The sequence below is a fragment of the Platalea leucorodia genome, assembly GCF_965183815.1.
Source record: "Platalea leucorodia genome assembly, chromosome: 9".
In the NCBI taxonomy this organism is placed as follows: domain Eukaryota; kingdom Metazoa; phylum Chordata; class Aves; order Pelecaniformes; family Threskiornithidae; genus Platalea; species Platalea leucorodia.
This window is the reverse complement of record NC_138831.1, coordinates 2,186,650-2,212,568: the sequence shown is the minus strand read 5'-3', so window position 1 is coordinate 2,212,568 and position 25,919 is coordinate 2,186,650. Positions and strand designations below refer to the sequence as shown.

Sequence of the window (25,919 nt, the reverse complement as noted above, 5' to 3'; positions counted from 1 at the left end):
TAGCAGAGGGCACCGCATCCTAAGCGGGAGAAGCGAGGGGGAAAGGGAAACGTGGGGGTTCAGCCAGGGCCCCTCTCCGTGTCCGGGCCCTCGGACTCGCACCTACGGCCATCTCGGAGGCGGCAGGCGGGAGCCCAAAGCATTTTGCAGTAAGTGCCAAGAATAACCAGCCCCATCCTCCCCCCACGGCTTCTTACAGCCGGTGCCAGGGAGCTCGGGGGCGGCTGCACCCGGAGACTCAACAGGCAGCAAGTTAAGGGTGGACAAACCTTCCTCATCGGGCAACTCCCCGTGCCCAGGCATAAACTAGCCAGGTGACTGCAAGAGGTAAAAATACCCGTTTAATGGTGACATCCGTTTGTGCCTGAACGCTATGGAACAAACAAAAAAAGCAGCCACAATCCCGTGTTGTAAGAGCAAACGTAAAAAACCCCTTCAAAAAGTACAAAAGAGCACAGGACAGCCCTCAGAGAGACTTTGATCAGCAGAACCTGATAGCAGCCACCGGGCAATATGAAACTAAAGCCGCGGGGCTACGGCCGATCGAGGAGGATGACCCCACACCCCGCAGCTCCCGGGCAGGCCTGCGGGAAGCCAAGGATGGCCAGGAGACGATCCGGGCATCGGCCACCTCCCCACGCTCTTCATTTCCACGCGAACGCGCGGCTTTATCCTGGGCGACGGACAAGCGGCATCCCCACACTCACCTCAGCGCTTCCACGCCCCCTTTTCTTTCGTGCCGTCGCGGTGACTTGCAGGCTTCACAAGGGGAGAAGTCATTTATCTAGAAACGGTTAGGTTAGATAAATAAAGGTTCCTCTTTCAGGAGCGGTTTGGAGTTAACTCCGTTACCTTTATTTCAGTCGCTCACTGCCCTCTCACTTTCTGACGCTTCCTCCCCATCCATTTCTCCCACCTAAGATTTTAAGCTGCTTCGGGCACCCTGCAGGCTCTGCGGCTCTCCCCCCGCCGCTGCGGCTAATCCTGCCGGAGTTCCTTATGCCTCTTTTGGCTCAAGCTTAGATTAAAAAACTGTCAATAGCCCTCTGGAAATGGGTTACAGGGCCCGCGATCTGGTTTACAAGATCCTGAAACAGCAAATAGGTTGTTGGAGATTTTAAGAGCCGAAGTTCTCCTGTATCAAAGTCACGACGTCCTCCTGGTGGGAAGGGACCTCCGCATCCCGCCCTCTGCCGCTCGGTCCCTCCGAGCCTCGGCAGGCCCCGCCGGCCGGCCTCTCCTCCAAGGGCCGCTCGCTGGCGCTCTGTCCGCCTTGCTCCTCGCTCCTGACGGGAGGCGCGGGGCAGACGCGCCGCTGCGCCGCGGTCTCGGGAGGCCGGTACGCCCTGCCTTTTGTACCACCGGGGCGATCGCCGCGCTTCGGCTCTCCCGCAGTCACCAGCAAGGACAGAAGCCTCACTTACAATGAACAAAAAGAATTTTATTGGAACGTATACACACAGGGATAACAGAGGTATCTGAGTAATCAAATATGGAATGTTTAAGAAAGTTAAAATAAATAAGGATACCAAGTTTCGCCAGTGCTAGGTCCAGCACCAATGTAAGTAAATGCCCTCCGAACAGGTCTGACTCCGACAGGACCATCCCCGCAGAGCCTGTAAAGGTTCCTACCACCAGAAAGTGGCCAATAATTTTGGAATACAAAGAGTCACAATAGTGCTTTCTACCGATGTGCATTCACACTGTTTATTCGCTACTTTCGTCTCTTATTTCTTTAATAATATCTATTAAATTCTGAAGTCCAAAAACATAACCCGTGTCTTGGCCCTCATGCACCACGCTATCTTCTCCATAGTACTTGCAGGTCGTGTGGGCAAAGTCTATCATGCGGACATCAACAGTACTAGCGGTTGGTTTGTAGGCATAGGCGCCCGCCGACTCATCCGAAGACTCCTCCGAAAGGTCCTCCAAGTCCTCCGGGTCCGAGTCGACAGCGACCTCCTGCCGTTCCTTCCCGTCGTAAATGATCAGCAAGGAGCTCGAGTAGAAGCGGTAAGACTCCTGTTTCTCCAGGACAGACTTGAGTTCAGTCAGTTTTTTAATAACAGATTCAAAGAGTTCCCTGCGCAGGTATTTGCCGTTGTGAAAGAACTGGTAAAGTGCTTCTTTAAATCCTTGGACCGAGAGTTTTCTTCCGTGGTATTTATTCATGAACATGAGCTGGCCAGTGCCCGCCTGGTAGACCTGCGCGTACAAACACACACACGAGAAAAGGAGCGGTTAAAATTGCTGGTCGTACTGACGGAAAGCCTTGGAGGGGAAAGGAAAAAAAGGCAGACGTGCTACAGAAAGCCTTTACAAGATGACATACTACTCTCTTAAAATTGCTCTTGCAGAGTTACAGAAACTGTTAACAACAACAGATCCAGCAGTGCCTACGGAACTGGAGGCACGGAGGAAATGGAAAATTCCTTCAGTTTAGATGTGCGCTTTGCCACCAGGAACTAAGGATGAGGAGCTCAAGCGAGATTAGGAAAGCTGCGGCCAAGATCCCCAAAGTCAAGCCACAATCTGTAGCACAGCCACTCATGCAGCTCACGCCTGCCTCTGCTCACAGGCGGAGCGGTGGATTCCCACAACGCTGCGACAGCAAACGCTCCTACAGAAAACGAAGGTGTGCCCCATAATCCCCTATTTAAAGAAGTCAGGGGTCTCCTGCAGCGCCACGCTGCTCGATAATGCCTAAACACCTCGGTCAAGTAAGGACTGCGGGTGCCTCCAAAGCCCCTCCCTGTTTTCCAGCACGGATCTATACTGGAAAGCGAACACGGAGCGGGCCCCGCTCAGCCCCCAGCACACCGTGGTTAGAAACGCGGCTCCCACACTTCCGTTTCTGCCTCGTGCTTTTCTCCGAAGTTAAACAGTGAGCTGAACACCAAACACGCCAAGAGGCATGCTGGGGAACAAGTCCTAGCAAACACTGCTGGCATTCCTGGAATCTACTGGATGGGAGGAGAGAGGCTTCGGAAAAGCCTCAAATACAAACAAGTTGTTTCCCATTTGTCACTCTAGGAATACAGAAACAAGTAAACAAAAAGCCTCAGGTGAAAGTCCACGCAACTCTATCTCCTTATTTGACCACAAGTCTTATCGCATTCACCAAGCCACTTCTGGTCTGCACTTTGCAACAAGCCTACTTCAAGCAGCCAAAGCTCTGCGGCTTTTCAAAGTCGACAAGACAGAACTGATTGCTTCTTCATATTCCGGGAAATTTCCACATGCTTTATTCAAAACGCATGCACCTGCACACCCTCCTTGCAGTTGTTTCCTACGCTACCCCGAAATGCCAATCAAATCAGTAATTTTACTACACAGTTTTGAATTGCTGCTATTGTGCAGGAGGCTGGTGTCGTGCTCAGAACACGCTCGCTGATGCAGAGCACACGCTGCATCGGTGCAGCTCCTGCAGGTGCTGCCACCTTCAACTGGTAAGCGATACCCAAAAGCCTCGTGCCCCTCCCTGAAGGAAGCGAGGCTGGGGCAGGGGCTGGAGCACAAGGCTGGGGAGGAGCGGCTGGGGGAGCTGGGGGGGCTCAGCCTGGAGAAGAGGAGGCTGAGGGGAGCCCTCATCGCGCTCTGCAACGGCCTGAAAGGAGGCTGGAGCCGGGGGGGTCGGTCTCTGCTCCCCAGGAACAAGCGATGGGACGAGAGGGAACGGCCTCAAGCTGCGCCAGGGCAGGGTTGGGTTGGGTATTGGGAAAAACTCCTTCCCCCAAAGGGCTGTCAGGGCCTGGCCCAGGCTGCCCAGGGCAGGGGCTGAGTCCCCATCCCTGGGGGGATTTAAAAGCCGGGGAGATGTGGTGCTGAGGGACATGGTTTAGTGGTGGCCTTGGCAGGGCTGGGTTAACGGTTGGACTCGATGATCTCAAAGGTCTTTTCCAACCTAAACAATTCTGTGATCTCAAGGACAGCAACACATGGGATGACTGCATAAGCCAAACCCCCCACTACCAGAAACGGGTGCAAGTCTGTTGCCCTACACATCATTCGTTTTCCTCTCACCTGCATGCCACAAACTCGGACTCCGATAACAGCAGAGGTGCTCTGCTGACACTTGCGAATCTGGTTAGCCTTCTTCTCTTCCGATGCATCATCTCCATGCTGCCGGGTTCCCATCTTAAGGTCCAACACGCACGGTACTTCGTATCGAGACGTCAGGTTTTCCAGCAAAATGAATTCTGATTAGTTAAGGAACAATCCTCACAATGGGGAATACAGGTTTTAAAACCATTATCACAGATTTTATAACCACAGTCCTAACTTTAAGACCACCCAAAACATGCCCAGTTCATAGTAGCCTATCAAAAATTAGTTACATAAACTTGGCATAAACAGAGCAGGTATCTAATTCCAGTTTCACTGGTCTCTGGAGAAGAGAGGTGAATTTCCACATTAAGTGGAGAAAAAAAAAAAGTAACCGGGGTCATACAGAAATATACTGTGGCACCTGAGGCACAGACTTGGAGTTATGAAGTATTTCCTGGCTAGCGAGAGACATTTTCTCGTGGGAAATAAAGATTTTGTGTGCTTCAGCTATCATTCAAAAACAGCGAAGCATTTTCACACCACCTCTGAAACAGAGAACTTAAAAAGCATGTCAGAGCATCTGTAATAATACTGTTCCGGAGACACCACACACTTCTAATTAGATAATTTAACAATCCTATACCGTGAAATGGTGAGGATACCAGCCATGAAATGCTTTCTATCATTTTGAACAGTTTATTAGCCGGAGATGTTCTAGTAATCCACTCACTGAACTCCTCACGCACAAGGAATTTATTTACCTCTGTATATAGATATTAATATTTTTGCAGGATGTATCGTTTGCATCCAAGCCTGCATAGAGCAAGATCTCTTCTCCACAGAATGCACAGGGTGGAGACATTTGCCTACAGTTCCAGAGCACAAAGCCAGCGTGCTTCAGCTTTCATGGATGCGGTCACTGGTTTTGTGTTTCTCATGCTCCAATCCTACGTGACAGCTTCTATTCAGCTTTCCTTTATCAAAAAGGCTCCCTAAAAAGAGACTACCAGAAGCAGACAACTCCAGGTACCAGAATATCCTCTATATTTAAGGCAGCATTAAGAAGTTGCTGAAAAGGGCAAGATGATGCTAGTTTTTTTAAGATCACCAATACCGAAACAGTAACAAAAGGTGATGGAACTCGTCTCTTTTGAAAGCTTACATCAGCGGGACGGTTTTGTGGAGCATCCCAAACACGGTATGCTTTCCGCTAACTAATCTACAACTTGTAGATTTGAATGAAGTGATCTGAATTTCCTAGCCTAGCTACTTTCTGACATGCTGGAAAAGCCCGTGTTCTGGAAATTGCTGGCGATCCCTTCAAAGTCATCAAATAAATCATGGCTTCAGAGAGTCTCTCTGGATTGCAGTTGAGCCTGCGCTGTACTTTTATCTGGCATGCTCAAGAAATAAAAAGCAGGGCCCTACTCATTCCATTGTCATGAGGTATTTTCAGGAAAGGATACTATATTGATTCCGCTGTTTTGCATTTTCCTTCATCCGCTGTAACTGCTGCTGGTGACATTTCATGCTCCAAGGATTATGGTGTTTAAACTGTGAGCTGACATTTCCTTTTTTCTCTACAGTATAATACAAGACTTCAGATTTCTTCAGCCACTCAAATTCTTCCTCCAATTTGTGACTAGAAAACAGAACAAAGCAACAAGTTAGAGGTCAAGCAGAAAAACAAGCACTTTAAAGGGGCTGTCAGTGGATTTAACTTTACAAACTATTTTGCTCACCTTCACTAACAGCTAGCATAAGCTTTATTTTGCTTTCTGTACAACTGGACAAGCTGCCATCAGTGATATTTCGATCTTTATAGAGCTACTTCCACATTAATATAAATTAGCATATAACCAAATACATTACAAAACATGTAGTAATTCTGTTTGTATATTCTTTACTTGAGTGAATTACTTCCATAGAAGTAACGCAAGAAGTAGCAATATGCTTTAAGATTTATCCTTTCCTAAGGTCACTTTTTTTTAGCACAATACGTCACAGCTCACAGTTTACAGTGGCCACAATGAATATGAATGAGCAAGGGGAAAAATGTCACTAACAGGGATAAAGCAGGATTCCTACAGAAGTATGCCATACATAGTAACACGGAAATATTTTTTTTCTATTGTGCTTTTGCAGGTGTTTTTTTTTTTTTTCTTTTTTTGTGGAAGCTTCAAAAATACCTTTTTCAATTGACCACAGCAAAAAAAAAAAATAATGAAAAGATTCCACACACTAGTGGGCTGAGGACACATTAGTTTCACTACTGAACCTGTCTGCACTGACGTCAGGAAAAGCAAAAGAAACAAGAGAAGAAAGTGAAAGTTAAGAGTCCTGGAGAATTCTCTGGAATTCTGGAGACCAGATCCTAATTTGACAGCAAAAACCGTTATGCTTGAACAGTCTGCGTTCCAGTTCACCCTATCAAACTCACCTTTTCATTTTTTCCTCTTTCCTGTGCTGCCGGACCCATTCCTTAGATATCTTCTCATTTTCTAACAACATTGTCTTTTTGTTAGTCCATCGCAACAGCTTACTTTTGGGTTCACAGTCAGAATTATCTAAGTTTTCTAAGTTATCGTGGTCCCCATTTAATGGATATGCTATTAGACATAAGTTTCCGTCTTCATCCTCTTCAAAGCTCACTGACACCACACCTGAAGAGAGAAAGGACACAGACAGTTATGAACTGCCGAAGTGACAAGCAAGCCTTTTAGAACACGTGATTTTACACTAAGAATATAGCAACTTTTGGTTTTTGCTCTTACCCTGGTCCTTAGTTTCTATCTTGCCACAGGCCAAACCTCATCTGCCAACCTAACAAATATCAAAAGACCTAGACAAAAATGACACCTCACAAAAGACAATTTATCATATTGACAAAACAATGATACAAAAGGTTCTTTTCTCTCTCTGATGCAGTCAAGTAAGAATCAAATAATAACAGGAGACAATTTCAATTAGTAAAAGTTTTTATTCATTTAAAAAAACCTGACTGGTCTGACCCTAAGTGAGATGTAAAACATTTGTTAACATCTTGCAGTGAAAGTGACCTGAACAAAAAAAAAAAAACCACATCAAAAGCTTTAAGTTTTGCATGACAGCAAAGCAAAAAGCACTTATCCAAACAAGACTCCGTTAATAGATCCCCAGGGGAAAGGAAAAATTTGCAAGTAGAGCAAAACAAGGAAAATGTCACATTACAATAGAAACTAGTCCAAAAGCTTCCACTTCATCACCACGTTTAATTATACATTTTCTTCTCCTTTTTGGAATATATTTTATTGATACTGGTTATGCAGCAATCTTGTGAAATAAGTAACAAAAATGCAATACAAAACAAATCTGTTTGTTGTACAGAAACATGGTGAACCTTGAAAGCAATTTTTTTTCCTCATCCTCCCCTCAACAGTCTCTAGAGCACTGCATTGCGTTTTAAGAGTCTTAGCGGAGCGCTCTGGCAGAGATGCGCTCAGTGCTACGTTAGCAAGTCTCAGCTGTTAATGAAGAAGCCATAACAATTGTCTGCTTTGTTTAATTTTATTTTTCAGTCCTCTCTCTTTATTGTCATATCAATCAGTCTGCACAGTTCTTGCAGCTCATCACTAGGCCAGAGGGGAGAGGTCTCGGCGAGAGATTGGCACTTCTGAGCTGGGCAGGCGGCTCCGAGACCTACAGTAGCTGGGGCAGCGAGCGCAGAAGCTCTGACTGACAGTCCTGCTGCCACAAAGGGAAGGACAACAGGCAAAAAGGGGGGAGCCAGCTAGCAAATGGCCTTTGGCTTTATCCTGGAAAAAATAACAGAGACTGACCAAGTGAGGCCCCTTACCCCTAAATCCCTCCCCGCACTCCCCAAAAAGCCATATACACTAGTACAGTTGTTCTATTACATTTTGAGAAGTATCATTCAAAGATCACGTTTTCTTCCAGTCCAACACAACTTGTAGTTAGATGTCTCAAAAAGTCTCTGTAAGCGTGCAGGGAGCGTAACTTTGAAACACCTCCTCTGAAGTCTTCCACCAGTTTCACAAACAGTATGCAAAACTTTGTCACCCTTACGGTTGTTAAAATCAATGTGCTTTAAAAAAGCAACTTCATTGAAAAAAGCGCTTCAGACATATTATTTATTAATCACCAGGCAGCAGTTGATGGAATAGCAAAGAGAAAGAAAAGTGTTTCTGTTAACTAGCGCAATGCTTAGGAGAACTGGAATTTCCACTCCTACGTAACATCTGACTCAGCCTCATCACGGCTACTTGATCCTTGCCTACCTAAATGCCATGAATTTTCATTTCCTTAATGGCAGAAACAGCACTGCAAATATTCAACAAGACACCTTGCTGACATGTGTTTTTTGTGATCAAAATGAGAGTCAGAGGAGAAATCCGAAAACAAGAGACCACAACTAAGCTGACACAAAACAATGTCAACCAATCTTACCAAATCCCTGTACACAAACATGAAACAAGTGGCAAAAAAAAAAAATTTAGAAATCCACAAAACAAGCAGCAGAGAATTACTGAAAACATTCACAAGCTGTTAGCTACTTACCTGTGCCTAAGGGAGATATATGGGCTATCACCAGCAGAGCTGCTCTACTCTAATGCTGTTAGTCAGCCCAAACACCAACTTGGCAAGCATTTCCACCCTGCATCTCCACAGCCTGCCTCAGACAACATCAAAATACATGAAAAGAAAACCCCAAAATCTCTTCCACGCAGAAGAGATTTCAGAGGTAACAGAGAGCACAGCACGCTTGTGTTTACAGAAAGAAAAAGCCCAACCCCATCCTAAGGTTTGGTAACTTACCCTCGTATTGCGGAGTGAATTTACGCATTTCTGTCGGGAGAGTCTCATAGAACTGGTGCTCCCTCTGAATAAGGGGTTTACAGATGGTCTTGTCGTTGAACCGGAGGACACAGGAGTGTCCTCCAACCTGGTGGACAAAAGGCTCGAGCAGGACTCCCTTGGAATAGTGCTCCACTTCCATGGCTCCAAATGCTGGGCTCATCCTTGTAGCGCATTAGACAGAAGGCGGCGACAGTAGCGAAGGCGGTTCAGAGCCAGAAGCCTCCGAGACCTGACGGTGCTTATTCCGACTCAAAAGTCTGTTAAAGCAAACACAAGAGAGCGCCGGGCCGTCAGTCTCCCCGCCGAGCCGAGCCGAGCCCAGCCGAGCCGAGCCGAGCGGAGCCGAGCCGAGCCGAGCGGCGCCGCGCGCGGGACGGAGGCTGCCGACTGCGGGTCGGCTCGGGGCGCAGCCAGGCAAGCAGCCGAGGCCCCGCCCCTCAGCGCGCCGCCACCAATGGGAGCCGCCGCGGGGCGGGGCGGACAGCCTCCCGGGGCGCTCGCCCCGCCCGCCCGCGCAGGCGCACCGGCGGCGCTGGGCAGCGGGCGAGCTGCCCACGCAACCCCTGGCTTCTTTTTTTTTAAAATTAAAAATTATCGATCGTGAGTCCTGGCGAGCCCTACCTCAAGCTACGTCTCACGCCCTCCAGCGCCCGTTCAGGGCGCCAGCCGCACCAGCGCTCCCTCCCTCCCTCCCTCCCCGGCTAGCAGCGCACGCCCCAGGCCAGCCACAGAAACTGGCCACTAAAACCAAACTCGCAATTCCTCCCTTCCAGCCAGCGATGGCCATCCCAGAACCTGCCGAGGCCCAGGCCGGACACCGATTTCACCGGTTTATTCACAACAACGTGTCAGATATTGACAACGGAGCCTAACTTTTCCAATGAAAACCATATTGCCAAGAAGCCATTTCCGAGAAGTCGTTTTTATGTGACTACAGGAGGGCAGAGCGCTTCGTGCCACCGGCGCCCGAAGGCCCTGCCGCGGACCCCGCGGCCACACGCTGCTCAGTTCTGGCCACCCCCCGGTTTCACACAACTTGCACTTCCATATGCAACTAAAGGAGCAAAGCGAAAAAAAAAAAAACCTACACCACTGTCTTGGTCTCTACCTTCCAGTAAATTTTTAAGTGAAGTTAATTCCAGTAAATTTTTAAGTTCTAATTTTAGACCCGAGCTTTAATGATTAACTTTTTGCAGCTTAAAAACAACCTCCTACTTATTTTGTCTGAAGATCATTACACGAACAATAATGCACTTAATTCAAAGAGACTACAAAGTGTTCTAGGTCACAGGTCTATTTTTATTTGTCCTCCTTAGATATTTAACAGCTTTACATTAACTGGAAAAGCAGAGACCTGCGGGCTTAAAGCAGCGGCGCTAACAGAGCTACAGCGTGCCCTGTCCATAAGGGCATTAATTGAATTAAACAACTAAACTGCTAAACAACAGATCGATAATTGAACTCCAGCTCCTGGAATGTTTACCTGCACCTAAGGATGTCAATAGTTTTACTCACTACACACCACAGCTTCCCCCCCCCCCCCCCCTTTCTTTCAACAGCCTTATCTGAGAAGGTACCAGCTTTTTTTTTTTTTTTTAAACGAATTATTTAATACAGAAAACAAAACTCAGGCCACCCTTGCAAAACTACCTAAAATTCAATTTTGAGTAGTATTTCCCAGAAACAAGACTCTTCCGATACTCTATTTATATTTTAAGATTAGGCCAAAATCAGTAATCTTTCCATCGCTATTTGTACTACATTTAATTTCCTAGTGTTTTTTTATAATGCAGCTACTGCATCCCCAGGGAAGTTTCTCATCTACCTCAACATCCACAACTTGGAGACACGCACAGGTAAAAACCTCTCCGTTCCACCCTGGACACAAGCAGTTTCCAAAAACCGATTTAAGTACACCCCAGCTGAGCCACGCTGCGGCGCCCGGACCGGGTGGAAAGCCGTGTTCCCCGGCCCGACCTCCCGTCCCGGGCAGCCCAAGCCACCCGGGGCAGCAGCCGCCGTCAGAAGGTGGCCCTGCCGGTGCGCCGGGGGCCTGCTGGATGCCTCCCCACCCAAGCACCCTCTCCCACGGGCCGTCCTGCTCCTCACCTGAGGCTCGACTGCACCTTGGCTCGCCAGCAGACGGGTAACCAACCTCAAGCTTTCACCAAAGGCAGGCTGCACGAGCCCCATCGCTTCCTGAGTACAGCTCAGAGTTGCTTCCGTTTGCTATTAGAGACGTTTTAAGCATCAGTTTGCATTTCTATAATGCATCGATGATTTTACAGGTCTCAAGAGTTTCCATCAGGATTTCCTAGAGCCGACAGTGCCGGCTTTCACTGGGGGGCACAGGTACATGTCTGCGAGATCCTGCCGTGACAGAGCTTTACGCTGGCACAGCCACTTTTAACAGCATCACAGCACATCAGCATGACAAGAGCCACTCTTCCCAGACAGCATTACCATGCTGTGGCTGCCTTCCTAATTACTCCTGATGTAGAGACTGACTGGCAGCTGCAGTGATTCAAACTGAGAAAGTACCCGGCCACGTCCCTTAACCTCAAACACCTAGTTAGTCCCAGTCCTACTGCACCAGAGTTGCACCAGGAGTTAAGCCTTGTCGATGTTTACGCTGTAGAAACGACTCTCTAGCAAAAAGCACCTCCGACAGGGACAACGCACAACACCTTGTTTACCCAAACCGCGTTCAGGGAGCTCATTAGCAGCAGCTCGACTTGTTTGCTTTCATATATACCCAAGTGGTCTGGCCAACGCTTGCGCGTGGTGCCCCACGTTCGCTCGGCCAGGGAATCGCCCAGCACAGAACTGGACAGGACTACTCACGCTGCTTTACCGTCCCTGAAAAAGGGAGATCTGGCAGCACATCACACAGCGTAACTTCCCATTCGAGGGATAACAAAGCAAGTTTTTTATAGCCCTGATATTATAAAAATATCAGTTATGAAGTATTTAGGCAGGGTTGTTTGTTGTTTTTTTTTTTTTTTTTTAAAGAGAGAAATGCCAGAAACATCTATACCTGGTCAAACACAGCGTCCTCAGTCTGCACCACCGCAAGGCAAATGTGAATCTACCAGAGACAAAGGGGGAATCTCACACCAGCAAAGATGAGCTTACCGTGCCTGTGTTAGTAAGCTCTCCTTCGCCTTCTGTCCTCCAAAACCACAGCACAACTCCCACATGTTCTGTTTCTACTATGAGATTTTTGCAGTAGGTGCTACGCGGTATAAACCTGTGTGCAAGAGGGCTGCTGAACAGCGTCAGCAAGGAGCCCTTGCTATAAAGCCTTTAACCACACTCCTTACTTGTGCAAAGCAATTTACTGCCTTCTTATAAACCTATACTGCATATATGATTTGAACAGAGCAACAGCGCTCAAGAAGGCAGCAGCAAGCCCGCGCAATCTTGTCAATAATTTAGATTCTAATGAATCCAGAGGTCTTAGTTTGCATTTTGAACAATTAATATATTTTAGCCTTTCAAGATAAGAAGCACTGTTTACTAATAAATTCAGTTTGTTTTCAGCCAATGAAGTTCTTCTCACTTGCAAAAAAATTTTGATGAGATCTTAAGGTTTTTTTCTGTGCATGCTTTACCATTACCACTACAAACAATCAGGATTTGTTTGTCATTTTGGCTCTACTTAATATTGGGAACCTTGCCACTCAGAGTAACAACAGGACCTGGAGCACAATTGCAATGCCCATCAGAAATGCTTTGCGTCGTTTCGTTTATAAAAACCTTACTTCCACAAACTTTCCTTAGAAACAAAAACTTTCACCTAAGACCAACAGCTTCAAGCGGCATTGATGTCGACCAGCACAAGCACAATACAGTCCTTCACTGCCTTTCCTCCGATTCTACACCCAGTTTGTTTTCAATGCTCTTTGGGCAAAGAAAGAGCACAGAAGAGCTGTTTTTAGGCAGTTTTCCCAGATACCAAATGCAGGCACAGTGTACCCTGCCCTTTCCCTCCTACGTGCTTTTGATTGCCTTTGGTTAAGACCTTTTGTTCAAAGGACACATCAGCAAAAAAAGCAGAGGTATATTCCTTCACATGTCAAGCATTTTAAGAGAAAAATCTGACATAACTTGAAGGAAGCAAATACAAACTCGTTTAGACACAATAACAACAGCTTGAGCTATGTCATTCTTACAGTAAGCGGCAAAAGATGTTTAAAATCCGTAAAACAGAAGTGCCGTGTACAGACATCTTATTCACATGTGACAATGACCATCGAAAGAATACCGCAATGAACTCATGTTTTCAGACTTAGTATTAATCTCAGGTGACGGCATTCTTTGTAAGGTATTTCATGTCATTACAGATTCTCGACTTAGTCCCATACGTAACTGCATTAACACACACATCCTCTGGAGAGCACGGCTCTCAATTAAGCAGCAGCTCCTTCCTTCATAACAATCTCAAAAGCAACCCCTCTTCCCAAGACTTTCTAATAGCAGAACTACTGATGCAGAGCTGCCCGCCTAAGCAGTCTGTTAAAACTGAGTTCTCTCAAGTGCAGACTTTTTACTTTGGGTGGTCAATATCTGCAGCTCCAAATAGCCATCAATCAGCTTTACAGTGACAGAAATAGCAAGGCAGCAAAGCTTTCTGCCCGTCCTTCCCTCACGTCAGCGGGCAGCTAAAGGGGAAGCTGACAGGGTAGCTACCTGCAGAGCAGAGCTGCTGCAGGACGCTGTAACCCCGCTGAACCACAGCTGAGCCCCTTCCCCAGGTTTCAGGGAAGAGAGGAATGGCCCAGCCAACGGGGGGGGAAAAAGACCATCAGTGACCCATTAGAGAAGCCAAAGAGAAAACTGCTTCGACCCGAAGAATACTTAGGAAGAAATGAACCCCAGCTGAGAAAGGACATAGGAACACACAAATATCAATGTGGGAAGCATATGGTATGTTTGTAAGAGGCCACCACCTGTTCCGTGCACAAAATTGAAAAGGTACCTCAGGCTGAGTCGTTAAGTCATTACAATGCTCAAAGAGAACAACCCTTCATGACTGAAGCAAAATAAACACGCTTTAGGAACCTACAATACACCTATCAAGCTGCAATAGTTACAGGAACTTTACAAGTCCTTAAAGTGTGACCAAACTACACACTCCCTTACTAGTGTTCTGTCACTTTACAAATAGCAAGGCACAGTCCTTGAACCAAAGAACACAAAATACACAGCAGAGGATGCAACATCAGAGTATTAAAAACATTAGGTATGTTAAATGTGCTCAGGCGCAAAGTTCTTGCACAACTTGTGGTTCATTTTGATGAAAACCAACACCATTCCTCTACACACAACACTCTTATTGGCAAGTCTGCCCTAACGTTGGTAAGGGAGTGCTTCTGACATTCACTTTAGTTGCTGCTTGGCTCACGAATTGAGGTTACTCTGGTGTGTTCTGCTCCAGAAGTTCTTAAGGCTAGATACCCAAATTCTCTGCCTTAAAACAGTATCGGAAACACAAAATTACATTTTCAAGATGAACTGCCTGTACATTAGGAAGCAAACCCCGTACAATAGATGTTTTTCATTCTTAATGGAAAAGATATCCCCGCGTTCATTTATCACAACCGTTTCAATAGATTCCTAACTTGGAGGATGCGCTGTACCTCTAAACATAACACAAGTCCCACACTAGGATGCTTTTGAAGCCTTTTGTTATCTTCAATAGTAACAGTATAAGTTTAAGCAATAAAAGCTGTAGTTTCTAGCTTTTTATCTCATTAAGGTAGAAATGCAGAGCCCACATAATAATGTGCTCCTATGAACCCCATGGTTTTGGAAAAAGCCTCAAGAGCAGCCTTAAAATCTGCATGATTACGGGAAGCAAACACTTAATCTGGTAACTAATTTTAAGGAAAAAGTTTATCTTCAGTACAAGAGTGCATTGACAAAAAACCCTGTCCCCTAAACTACAAGTAATGCAAATTTAATGCAGCAGACTTAATATCTTTCAACATTGTGGGGGGAAGAGGGGCAGTGCCCCAGCATCAAGTGGGGGGACACATAACACAGGTGACCACATTGCTTTTTAGCCGTGTCTGTTTTCCCTAAATGCAAGAACAAAATACAACACAAGGCCGCAGCATGCTGTAGGTCTTCGCAACATTCACTAACAAATTTGGCTAGTCTCTGGAAATACCCAGACCCATAAGGTATTTCAGAAAACTATTCCATGAGCTTACTTTAAAAGAAAGATGGAGAGGGAAAAAAAACCTTCTTTAAGTATAACTCTAAACCAAGTGGTTGCGACAGGGATAAAAAAAAAAAAGGTGCTGAGCTGTAAGTTTGTACACAAGTCAAGGTTATTTGAGCTCTTCTGCAGCAAACCAATCAATGTAACAATCATTAAGTTATCTCCACATGGCTTGTACTCAGAGATGAGTAAGCATGAGGTCTGGTAAAAATACTCAGCAGGAACTTACACATCCAAGAGTAAAATACCAACTCCTCCACACCTACATATTGAGACTACATGTGCATTCCCTTTCCAAGCAGAATACTTTTGCTATAGCCTTCACCAGTAAATCATGAGGGTGATGGGAGTCGGGCACTGTAGCGATGAGTCTATCAACACCTACAGATACAAAAAGAGCAAACTCTTCCTGTTGAACGTAGGGTGCTTGGGCTAGACCAGTAAAAGAAACCACCTGCTTGTTAAAAGTGCTGATATAAAGTAGTATTTCTTTTTTAAGCTGTCTTTATTAAATGGCTGGTAACTGCAGCAACACTTTGCTGTAGCTTGGAAAAATGAAAGAACTTCTCCAGACTAAAAACAAAAATACTCGAATAAATTTACTTAATCACACAAACCAGACTGAATCTAGGAACCCAGAATTATTCATGGACTCATGCACAAAGTTTCTACAAAACATGTTTGCAAAACCCTTTGGGAACATGACAGAGCTAACTGGGTAGCAGCCTTGGCCCATCAGGGTAGAAAGCTAATCCTGTTTTTAACATTAGACTGTGAGCAAAGGATTCCCACCAAGAAAGAATGCATGCTTATCATCAGGTGGAAAGTATCTGTTCATCAGTTCAATAAATTAAAGCAGCAGCCCCTGCCCTTCTCCATACCAAGTACAGGAACTCCCCGTATCAAGCTGTACACATTTTTCCTGCTGTATTATTGGAGGAATTTAACAATAAAATTGAATGACACCCACTGGCACTGGATTTTAAGGAAATTCTGCGCTCTGTGCCAGAGCTCATCTATCACTGGCACATGACAAGCCAAACACAGCTGAAAGAGTATTTAGCTTTTTTAAAAAAAGTTCCAATGTTTTTGTAAACATTTAACAGTTTAACATCTCTTCAAAAACACTAAATTTTAAGAAATCCTCTAGGCAGTTTAAAACTACAGTGCAGAAAAGCATCCCGAAATGCCCTAGGTTCTTCCGAGGAGCCGAGGTCAGGTATGTCACACCTGAAGGTGCTGCTCCTCCGGATCTTCTCCCCCTCCGCTGCAAGCAGAGGGAGGGCAGTCCAACAACGGCTACGCTGGCAAAGGATTCTCACGGGCTACATGCAAGGTCTTGTTCTGCGATGAATTTCTCAAGAGCGTGAGCTGTAAGCCAGCACCCTTTGTACAGATCACTTTTCGTAAAGAGGGAACCAGGCCTATCCAGCTGGCATTTGGTCTATAATATAGAAATGAAAGACGATGCACTCAGATGCTGACAAACGTACAGAAATGTGTACTTTTTCAGCATAAAATATTTTTTTAAAAGTAGCAACATTTTTATGCTATCTCCTTTTACTCTCTAAACATGGAGTTGTAGTTTTGTCTTCCTTTAAATACAACCCAAACACAGCAGTAGTTACTATGAGACATAAACACTGCCACACAGGTTAAGACATGCATTTACACCTGTAAATTTATCACCACAGCTGCAGAGCCACCTCTTGTAGCAAATATCAGAAAGACTTCTAAATACAACTTTAACAGATGAAACTAAGAATTATGGAACATTGACATATCTAAGCATAACATATTAAGGGAGCAAACGATAAACAAAAATATCTGAAGTGGCATAATGCTCTACTATTGTTCTTCATGCACAATCATGATCCCTATCTTCCTTAAACCAGCTCTACATTACTGGGAGAAACCCAGTTCCCCAGTCCTTTTGTCTTGGAAAGCAAGGCAGTAACCAAGGCGGTCTCCGAGAGCTTCTAGCTTTTTCTTAACAGAAGCACACACAGAAACCCCTCAGCTGCAATCTCTTAAACCTCAACGAGGAGGTTATGTGCTCAGTACAACTAATATTTCAACATCCCAAAAAGCAACAGCTTTTGCCTTTCCCTACGCCATTTGTAATCTGTAAACTTAACAATACATACACAAAGCTCTGGAGAAATGCCAGAGTTTTACCTCTCAAGTAAAGCTATTTTATCTCCCTAGAACTAAAATAAAGCCAAGTTACAGGTTACTAAGCATATTCAGCCAGAAAAGAGCATGCAATTCTGACCCATGCCGTTTTTCCAGGGATTGTGTAATTTAAGAACTAGCCTCTTTTCCAAGTAAAAATGCCATGGAAACTAAGAAACCTGAACCACCAAAACTAAGCTAATTAAACTTCCTATTTAGAAACTGATCCATCCTAAAACAGTATTCTGGCACCAGCGGCTCAAAACACCAGTTGCTATAAAAAGACAATACTGCCCTTTGTCATGGAGAAACCAAAATAGCGTTCAGCCTTTAATCTTCTGAAAATATGACAGCAAGAGCTAAATCGTGCGGATTACACACACTAAAGTGTTATTCAAGATACCAAAAACCCCAGAAAGTCCAGCACCGAGATTAAAATAAATCCAAGGCTATGCCTTTCTCATTACCATGAATTTAGCAGTCTGGGAACTGTATTTCTAGCCACTCAATAAATATGATGTCTTTGTGACTGGCCCTGGAGTTGTGACCAATTTGCCATATACGAGAAGTTGCTCCAGAGGACAACTGTCAAGTCCTGTTCAAATGTCACGTTCACTTAACTACAAAAAGATTTTCTCTGTCTCTATTCCCTTCAGAAATCCCAATCCCTAATACTTTTAAAACCATAAGCACTAGCGGTCTACAGGACAAGACTGTTACATTTAAGCTTAGATGCCCAAATCCTGCAGTCCAGTCTAACTCCTGGAGCCAAACTTCCCAAAGGAGCACAAAGCAAAGATCATCCATAAATGAACTATTCCAGGAAGAATGGTGCCCAAAACGCACACTTACATATTTCATGCACCCCACTTACGTGTATATTCATCCATACCATCAACATACTTCAAATGAAGCTTAGTCCCTTTGTGCAATTACTGGTCAAAAAGTAGCCCATTAGTAGATAGTCATCAGACTTGAAATGCCCATCCACATTTTTAACTGTAATTCTTCAAGTGTAGGTTCCAAGATTTTTCTTCTTATGATGACGACAGATGGAGTTTTTGCTCCAAAACAGCTCAAGTTCATGAGATGCATTTAATGTATCTTTTTAAATTGTATTTATGTTTCAAAACATTTCAAATTACTGAAAGCACATCTCAAATCACATAACACAACCCAGACTTGCATCTTAAAGGGAAGAGTTTATATGATTCAGTGACCTCTACATGCTCTTTCCCTAAAGAGAGCTATGAAAATAACTGGGTCCTAAGACCTCGAACGTATAGCTTCTTCCAGGATGACAGAGCAATTACAGAAGTTCAAACCCCAAAAATACAGAAGAACGATTTCACTGTGCTTCTTGCTAAACCACAGCAGATTGGACGTGAGCAAGGAAGGACAGCAGAGGAGTCTTACAAGATGGACTCTGATGTGGCACAACAAAACCAAGGGGAAAGTCGTGAACATTTCCGCTGGTAAATGTAACTCATTTCAAGCCGAGTTTCTCCCTAGTAAAAGGGAAAAAGACCTTTTGTACAAGCACACCTGCACAGTACTTAAAAAAATGCTTTAAAAAAAATTGTTTACGTATTTCATGTTTCATCTTTCAGTGATCTCATAGTACACCATCTGGGGCCAATTACAGGCGCACCATAATAATCACTGTCAAAGAATTAATCCATTTTAATCTCATACAGTTTACATATTCAAACAGCAGTACAAAACCACTTGGAAAAAAATCTTATCAATTCCAGTAACCTATAAAAGAAAGCGTTCGCAGGAGCTTGGCTGGATTGCTCTCAGCCCCCTGCAGGCTGAAATACATTTAATGATGCAGAAGAGCCAGTTTTATTAGTCCAGGTAATGGGCACAACTACAGTAAGTCTTGCTCCCTTAAACACATCTGTTGCTTTACGGGCAATTTTTATAGCAGCCAGTGACTCCACAGCACAAGCAAGTGTGGTTTGCACAACTGTCCTCAAAGAGAAACCATCACTAACCAAAAAGGGAAGACTCGGACAGGCTGACTGCCAAAAACCCATTTTCTCTTAAAAAACCTGCAGTATAGCAGCACTGTCCACACTGTGCTCGTGTTCCAATTCTGTATTTCTGAGAAACAGCATACCGTCAGGAAAAAAAGAAAATTCAAGGATAAGTCAAGCTTATGAAAGACCATTTTATTTTTTGGAAGCAAACTGTGCACAGTGACGTTAAATCATTATTTGCACTTTAAAACAAGGGATCACCATTCAGCATTTACGTTTAAATTTGTGAAAGGTTTTGTTTCAACAGAACTGGAAGACAGTCCTCTCGCCACCAAACTCACTGCAGCTCCATCAGCATTTACTCCGCTTACCCCTCATCCTTGAGAGATTACTTGTTTCCAGGAATTCTGCAATGATTCTCCAAAAACATTTTGTTCCCTCCCCGTCCAGAACTATACCCTCAACTTGAATATTCACAGATGTCTCTTCAGAAAACTGACCGGTTATACTAAGCCAGATCCAAATTTTTTCCTAAGTTAGCTTGAACAGATTCCCAGTTACAACACTAGTTATTGCAGTATAAGCACATCCACCCATCAATTTAACCTCATATCTTCAGTTAAATTGAATCGATCTTCTAAAAGAGCTAACACCTCAGACACATCAAAATGATTGCCTATCATGTCAGCAGTTTCACTCCTCACCTTTCTAACAAGGAGCTGCATTAATATAATTGATGTCACTAAAAAAAAAAAAAAATCAATTGCCATCACATTCTCCCCATGTATCGAAAATGTTCTTCTGGAAAGAGATATGAAAAAGGAAAAGAGCAAATGTTAAAAGGAAGAGGTCATCTTCAATAAGCATAAAATTAGGCAGTACCCACAATTCCTAATAAGGTTTCAGGCACTGCAGAAATTTTCTGCATCACAGCACTGCACAGCTATTTGGGTACACTCAAAGCCCTTTGTGCTTCAAGAAAACAAAAATCAACGTTTCTGCTGTGCTTATTCTAATACAGATTCTGGCATAAACCCCCCAAACTCTTGCTTCTTCTAAGTGTGATTTGCTGAGGAAAAATAGCCTAAATAATTGTATCTTCTGTCCTTGAGCTTGTTCACTGTAAGTCTCAACAACCTGAGGCATCACTAACCAGTTTGAGCAAGTCATCCAACTTCTTTTCCCCCCACTTCCTTCCAACTTTTTGATGTCAACGCAGCAGGACCAAAGGCAGGGACTGTGAAATCAGTACTTACCTGTTCTGTTTGGGCTATTAACTGCCTGATGAGCACACGCACAGCTCCAAACCAGCCACTGCCTGTGCACTGTCTCTTGCCCAACCATTCATCACGGCACGTGCACAGAGTTTGTCTTCATAAAGCATGACTCTCAGTGGCCAAAACCATTTTATGAGCAAGCCTTTCTTTTTCCAGTAAAACAATGCAAAATTGGGCACTAACTGGTTCCAACTATCTCCAACAGACAATCTTCCATATGCACCAGTGACCCAGACACAGGGTCATCAAAAACTGCAGGTTAAATAGCCGATAACCAGTAGAGTGAAAGAGTACTTTCTGTACCTATTTCAAAGATTATCATTACTTATTCTAACACAGCCCATCTTTCCGAGACACAGTCAGGACCTCAAAGACTTAGTGCTACACAAGTCAAGAAGTTGCAAAAGCTTTCAGTGATGATTTCAAGCTCCTGAACACCCAGTTAAACACAACCAACCAACGTCAGGCCTTCATTTGAACAAACAATTTTGCTTCCATTACGTATTTCTGCAGTATTTCAGACTTTGCAGGAGGAAAAATTTCTAGCTACTTACAGCACATATTGTGTCATACAGCAAAACGGGCGGAAGAATTATTTTGAAAGAAGTTATGAAAGGCCCAAAAATAACATTCTAATGAGATATTTCTAACAAAAGCTATAGAAATGCACATCTGCAGTTATACCTTAAAACTCTAAAATGTAGCCTCTTAATATCTGAAAGCTATCCCTGTATCGTTTCAAAGATAGAATCACCTTGTGCAAGACAAAGCCAGATAAAAGAATTAGCGAGAGAGGAAAAATCCTCTCCCCGCAATGGAAAATTTTCATCTCTTCAAGCAAGGCGCAGAGATGCTCAGCCGGACCTGCGTTGCCTGGAGACCAACCGCAGCTTCTTGCCAACAGGGACGAGCCAAGCATCAGCAAATTCAACAACTGATAAGTGGATGAACTGAATGAGAGGCGGCAAGTTTTTCCACACACCAGTGTAAAAACCTGATAGCTTTCAGATAACGGTTCTAGCCTCTGCTCACTAGACACAGAAGAATTATTACGCATGTAAAATAGCAGCCTAAGAAAGCTTTAGACTCCACAGCTTAGCTCTTACCCCACACTTGTGGGTACAGCTAGCGCAGTAGACTACATTCAAGTCAAAATTTTTAGTCACAACTCAATTTCTGCCCTTTCAATCTTTTGATGCAGTATCTGAACTTTTGGAATATGTTCCTACCCTTTAAACAAGTTCTGTGTTTAAGCCCTGGTGCAGAAATATTAAGGAAACCAATGAACTACATCAAAAAGGAAGAAGCTGCACCTCGGCTTAGCGTTATAAACCACACCAAGTCATGCTTCACTTCAAAACCCTGCCTTCGCCCCTAGCCTTTCCCACCTGGAGCGCAGCTCCCCAGGCAGGACAGCATCCGAAGCGTTACCGAGGAGACACTTGGTTTGCCTATTCTGGATCTGGAACTGCTCCCGAGCTCGGGCAGGCATCAACTTGGCTGTGGGAGCAGCGCTCCTGACCTCCCAGAGAAACACCTCAGCTGTCTCCCGATTTCCAGACACCATCAGATGGGAATCATCAAAAGTAACTGACATTTAATACCAGTTACTCCACAATTCCTCCAGACCTTATCTAATTCAATTCACTAGACGTATTCAGACAGTCAAGAATTACAGATTTTTAAGAATGACTACTTAATTTATCTCTTCAGATGCAATATCCTTGTGGAATTTCTGTCGCTAGTCAAGTAGGTTTTTCACCATCAACCTGACAGCATACACTTCCCTGCCTCCACCTATTCCTAAACCAAAAAGGCAGACATTTGTGTCCCCAGCACCATAGCTGACAGACTGAGGCACCCATAGGTATGACAAGGTTTACACCTTTCCCCTACCCTTTAGAAGAAAAAAACATTCCCAAAATATCCTCTCACACTCCCCAGCTGCTCAGAGAACAATTAAAGTACCACCGCTAACAGTGACCTGGCTGGAAGTCCATCCACCATCAGGCAGCAAAGAGTTTCTTTAACATCTTTTCTCATCCTGTTTTTTCAAAACCGCATGCCTGACAAATCTGAAGTCTTCCTTGCAAGCAACTGGTAGGGAAAGACTTTCTGAGAACATAAAGACCAGCATTCATATGACTGACCACCACCCAGTTTTCCAGCTCCTTCCCAAGTTACCGCACCACATGGCTACGATGGCTCTGATCTACCTTTCCTCAAGAAGAAACAGCAACATCAGGCTTACATTACCTGTATGACCAAAGTACCACAGACAAGATAACATTATGACTTCAGAAAGGTATAAGCAGCAAAGACCGAAAAGGAAGGAAAGTGGCTTTTCAATTAAATGAATTAACGTAAATTTATGAAAAGCTACCTGGCCAAGTTTAAGGTCTGAAATTTTTACAAACAAGTACATATGAATGGCGGCAATCCTTCCCTGAAATCCTTCCTGTAGCCCTTAACCAGAAGGCACTTCTGAGCACTTAGGTTATTCTTTTTTGAAGAAATATTCCTGAATTCTGGCAGTTAAATCGTTGGGTTCTTCCTCATTTAGTACTATACTTTAATCAAGAAAAAAATCATAGCAACAAGCTGGAAGATGCTAAGCAGGCCAAACGTAAACAAATTAATCAGTCCTTTTTTAAATACACATTTGTGTGGATGCATGTCTATATGAACCCACTTTCCATTCCTTAATGTTATCGTAAGTCCTGAAAATATGCAAAATAATTTCAACTTGACAATTTCAAATTTTACAAAGTTTGTCTCATATAAGCAAAGTTATGAGCAAAGATGCCAATTCTTAGACATTTAAAAGGCAAAATAACCCTGACGTCTTATTCTCAAGTGTCAAATTTGAACTGCTCTGCTCTCACTTCGCTGTTACACATTGATAACGATCAATAACCAACCACCTGACTGAAAAGTTAAACCAAACAAACTCACATTAAAGTTCCAGAACTAAATATTAAAACAAAATTCTAATTACAATATTTGACACAGAACCATCCCTTTAGATGTTCATGAGCCTCAAAAAGCATATGGGCATTGGACGCATTTCTGAACACCGGAGTATACAGGACACAAGGCACGGTGTCAAGAAAAATAAAAAGACAAGCTAGTAGAGGACCATTAAATTCCAGCATATATCAGGAAAGATATCAGTGTTAAACACACATACTTTGCACAAAGGAACAAAGGCCAAGGACATATCAGGGTGTAACTACCAACAGACTGTTATTCTATCAACAACGATAACATTTATTTTCTTAAGCAGCATGCCGATTTCCAAAGCCTCAACCGTTAAGTGTTTTTGTTTAAAAGCCCGAGGGCCCCAAGCCACGTTAACACGGTGTTATAGATCTGTGATGTCAAAGCAGCTCATAACAAGACATCGCCCGGTACTTCCGTTTTACGCAGAAAAGGGGTATTCGTGAGCAGCACGTCCAATGATGCAACACCTCCCGAAGCGCTCTTTTTTCATTTTGTAATATTACCGAGCGTATGAAACAGCCGTCAGACCTGCAGCACCTCCAGCACCGGGCCAAGCGGAAAACCAGCACCTTGTGATTCAGGCAGATGAGAACTGCTGAGTAACAGCCGGGGGGCGGCCAGCTGCGGGGCCAGCCGCCCGCCTCAGGCCGCCGAACCGCGGCCCCCCCCCGCCGCCCCGCACGACCCCGCGGCGGGGCTGGGCAGGGAGCGCGGGGCGGTAACGGGGATGCTCCGTGAGCGCTGCCGTCCCCCACCCCACCCCGCGCCCCCGGGGCGATGCCAGGCCGGAGCGCTGCTCCCTCCCCCCCGGGGGGCAAACCAGGCCAGGGCCCCCCCGCCTCCCGCTGAGCCCGGCCAATGCCCCTCCTCCTGCTGCCGCCGCCGCACGCCCGAGGCTGCGGCCGAGCATCCCCGGCGGGAAGCCGGGCCGCCGCCGCTCCGGGCACCGACCTGCCGCGGCGGGCGGGGCTGGGGGCTGCAGAGGGAGGGCCCCGCCGCGCCTCAGACACCAGCGGCAGCCCCCGACCACCCCCTCAGAGCCGACCGCGCCGGGGGAGGCGGGGGGCCCTGCGGCGCCCAGCGGGCCGCGCCCGTTACCTGGTGCGGGGCCGGGGCCGGCGGCGGCTTCGCCTCTTTTGTTCCTCAGACGTCAAAATGGCGGCGCGGCGCGGGGCCGGCCCTCCCCCGCCCCAGCGCGCCCCGCCCTCCCGCCCGCCTCCCCATTGGCTCGGCCCGCAGCGCCGCGCGCTGATTGGGCGGCCGCCAGCGCCGCTGTTGCTAGGGGAGGCGGGCGGCGGTGCCGCAGGGCCCGGCAGCGCTCGGCCCCTCGGGGCCTCCCCGCTCTCGCCCCGCCGCCCGGCCCGGCCCGGCCCGGCCCGGCCCGGCCGCGCACCCCTTCCCCAGAAGCCACGGGGAGGCGGGGATGGCCGGCCTGCCCCGCAGAGCCCGGGCCCGGGAAGCAGGACCGCGGGGAGAAGCAGCCCCGGCGCCGGACCTGCCTCGGCCCTGCGAGGCGAGCACAGGACGTGGCCTCGGCCTGTGCGAGGCGAACGCCTCCGCCTGAGCTGGCCCTGCCCTGTCCCCGGGCTCTGAGCCCCGACCCGGGCTGGGTTTCCTCTCCCTGCGCCCAGAACCATCTTTGGAGCCCCACCGCCCGGCCCGCAGGCCGCAGCAGCCGTAGATCGGGCTCTTGTCGCCTCCGCCTCAGCGCCTGCCTGGGAACGGCTTATCCCTGTTGGCGTGCGGCGCCTGCCCTTAGCTTGGACGTGGCTGGGGCCTGGCCGCCTGCGTGTTTTCGCCCCTTGCCCCGCTGAGGAGGCAGAGCGTGAGTCGAGGCCTGGAGCGGAGGAGGCTGACAGGGCCGTACGCCAGAGCTCGCCCCTTAGTTCTGCATTTCTGTTCCTGTACCACCAAAAATCTCATTCAGGCTGACGCAGCTCAAAGTCCCAGAGGCTCCCCCTACTCAGCTTCACCCTGAATGACTTCTCAGAGCCCGAGGCCTAATGTTTTAAATGGGGTTTGCAGGCAAGCCCATGAACCCGCCTGTAACAACAGAGCCACCATCGTTGCAAGGAAAAAAGACTGAATAATGAGATTATTGCAGTTTAAATTACTAAGCAACAGTCTCTCTGACAATGAACTTAGTAATGTTCTGCCATCTATTTAATCACACTAATGAGACAGAACAACTCCACTTAGATACAAATTACTCTGCTTTTCATTTAAATAAAGGCCAGAGAGCCGAAAGCCACACAAGCCGCCACAATTCTGCTGTACAACGCACCCAGCAAAAGGCATCCTTTGTTTCCAGAAGGGACCCAGCCTTTCTGGCCATGGGCTGCCGAG

At 46.0% G+C, this 25,919-nt stretch overlaps 2 protein-coding genes across 4 annotated transcripts in view; both read right to left on the bottom strand.

Moving 5' to 3' along the window:
• NCKIPSD (NCK interacting protein with SH3 domain) overlaps nt 1-901 on the bottom strand; it is a 61,628-nt gene extending 60,727 nt beyond the window's left edge. The window contains exon 1 of the mRNA XM_082322749.1: nt 708-901. The gene's annotated coding sequence lies outside the window, so the exon portion shown is untranslated. The remainder of the gene's footprint in view (nt 1-707) is intronic.
• Nucleotides 902-1,093: 192 nt separating this feature from the next.
• On the bottom strand, nt 1,094-24,759 carry IP6K2 (inositol hexakisphosphate kinase 2). Of its 3 annotated transcripts, XM_082321916.1 has the most exons (7): nt 24,672-24,688; nt 24,077-24,142; nt 8,863-9,161; nt 6,488-6,710; nt 5,514-5,689; nt 4,024-4,199; nt 1,095-2,205 (listed from the first exon to the last, which is right to left on the bottom strand). In XM_082321916.1, exons 3-7 carry the CDS (start codon nt 9,062-9,064, stop codon nt 1,708-1,710), a joined length of 1,275 nt encoding a protein of 424 aa, XP_082178042.1. In that variant the 5' UTR covers nt 9,065-9,161; nt 24,077-24,142; nt 24,672-24,688; the 3' UTR covers nt 1,095-1,707. The 3 variants fall into 3 exon arrangements, with proteins under 3 accessions (XP_082178043.1, XP_082178042.1, XP_082178041.1); XM_082321915.1 differs by lacking the exon at nt 24,077-24,142 and having other exon boundaries at nt 1,096-2,205; nt 24,672-24,759; XM_082321917.1 differs by lacking the exons at nt 24,077-24,142; nt 24,672-24,688 and having other exon boundaries at nt 1,094-2,205; nt 8,863-9,070.
• Between the last annotated feature and the right edge of the window lie 1,160 nt (nt 24,760-25,919).

Bases quoted from the DNA above. Each gene is read 5' to 3' on its own strand.
- IP6K2 (XM_082321915.1), bottom strand. From the start codon at position 9,064: ATGAGCCCAGCATTTGGAGCCATGGAAGTGGAGCACTATTCCAAGGGA. The intron at 5,690-6,487 runs GTGAGTTTGATA...TCTGTTTTCTAG, and splicing joins AAAGAGGAAAAAATGAAAAG to TCACAAATTGGAGGAAGAAT. The intron at 2,206-4,023 runs GTGAGAGGAAAA...TTGTACGCGCAG, and splicing joins TCCGAGTTTGTGGCATGCAG to GTCTACCAGGCGGGCACTGG.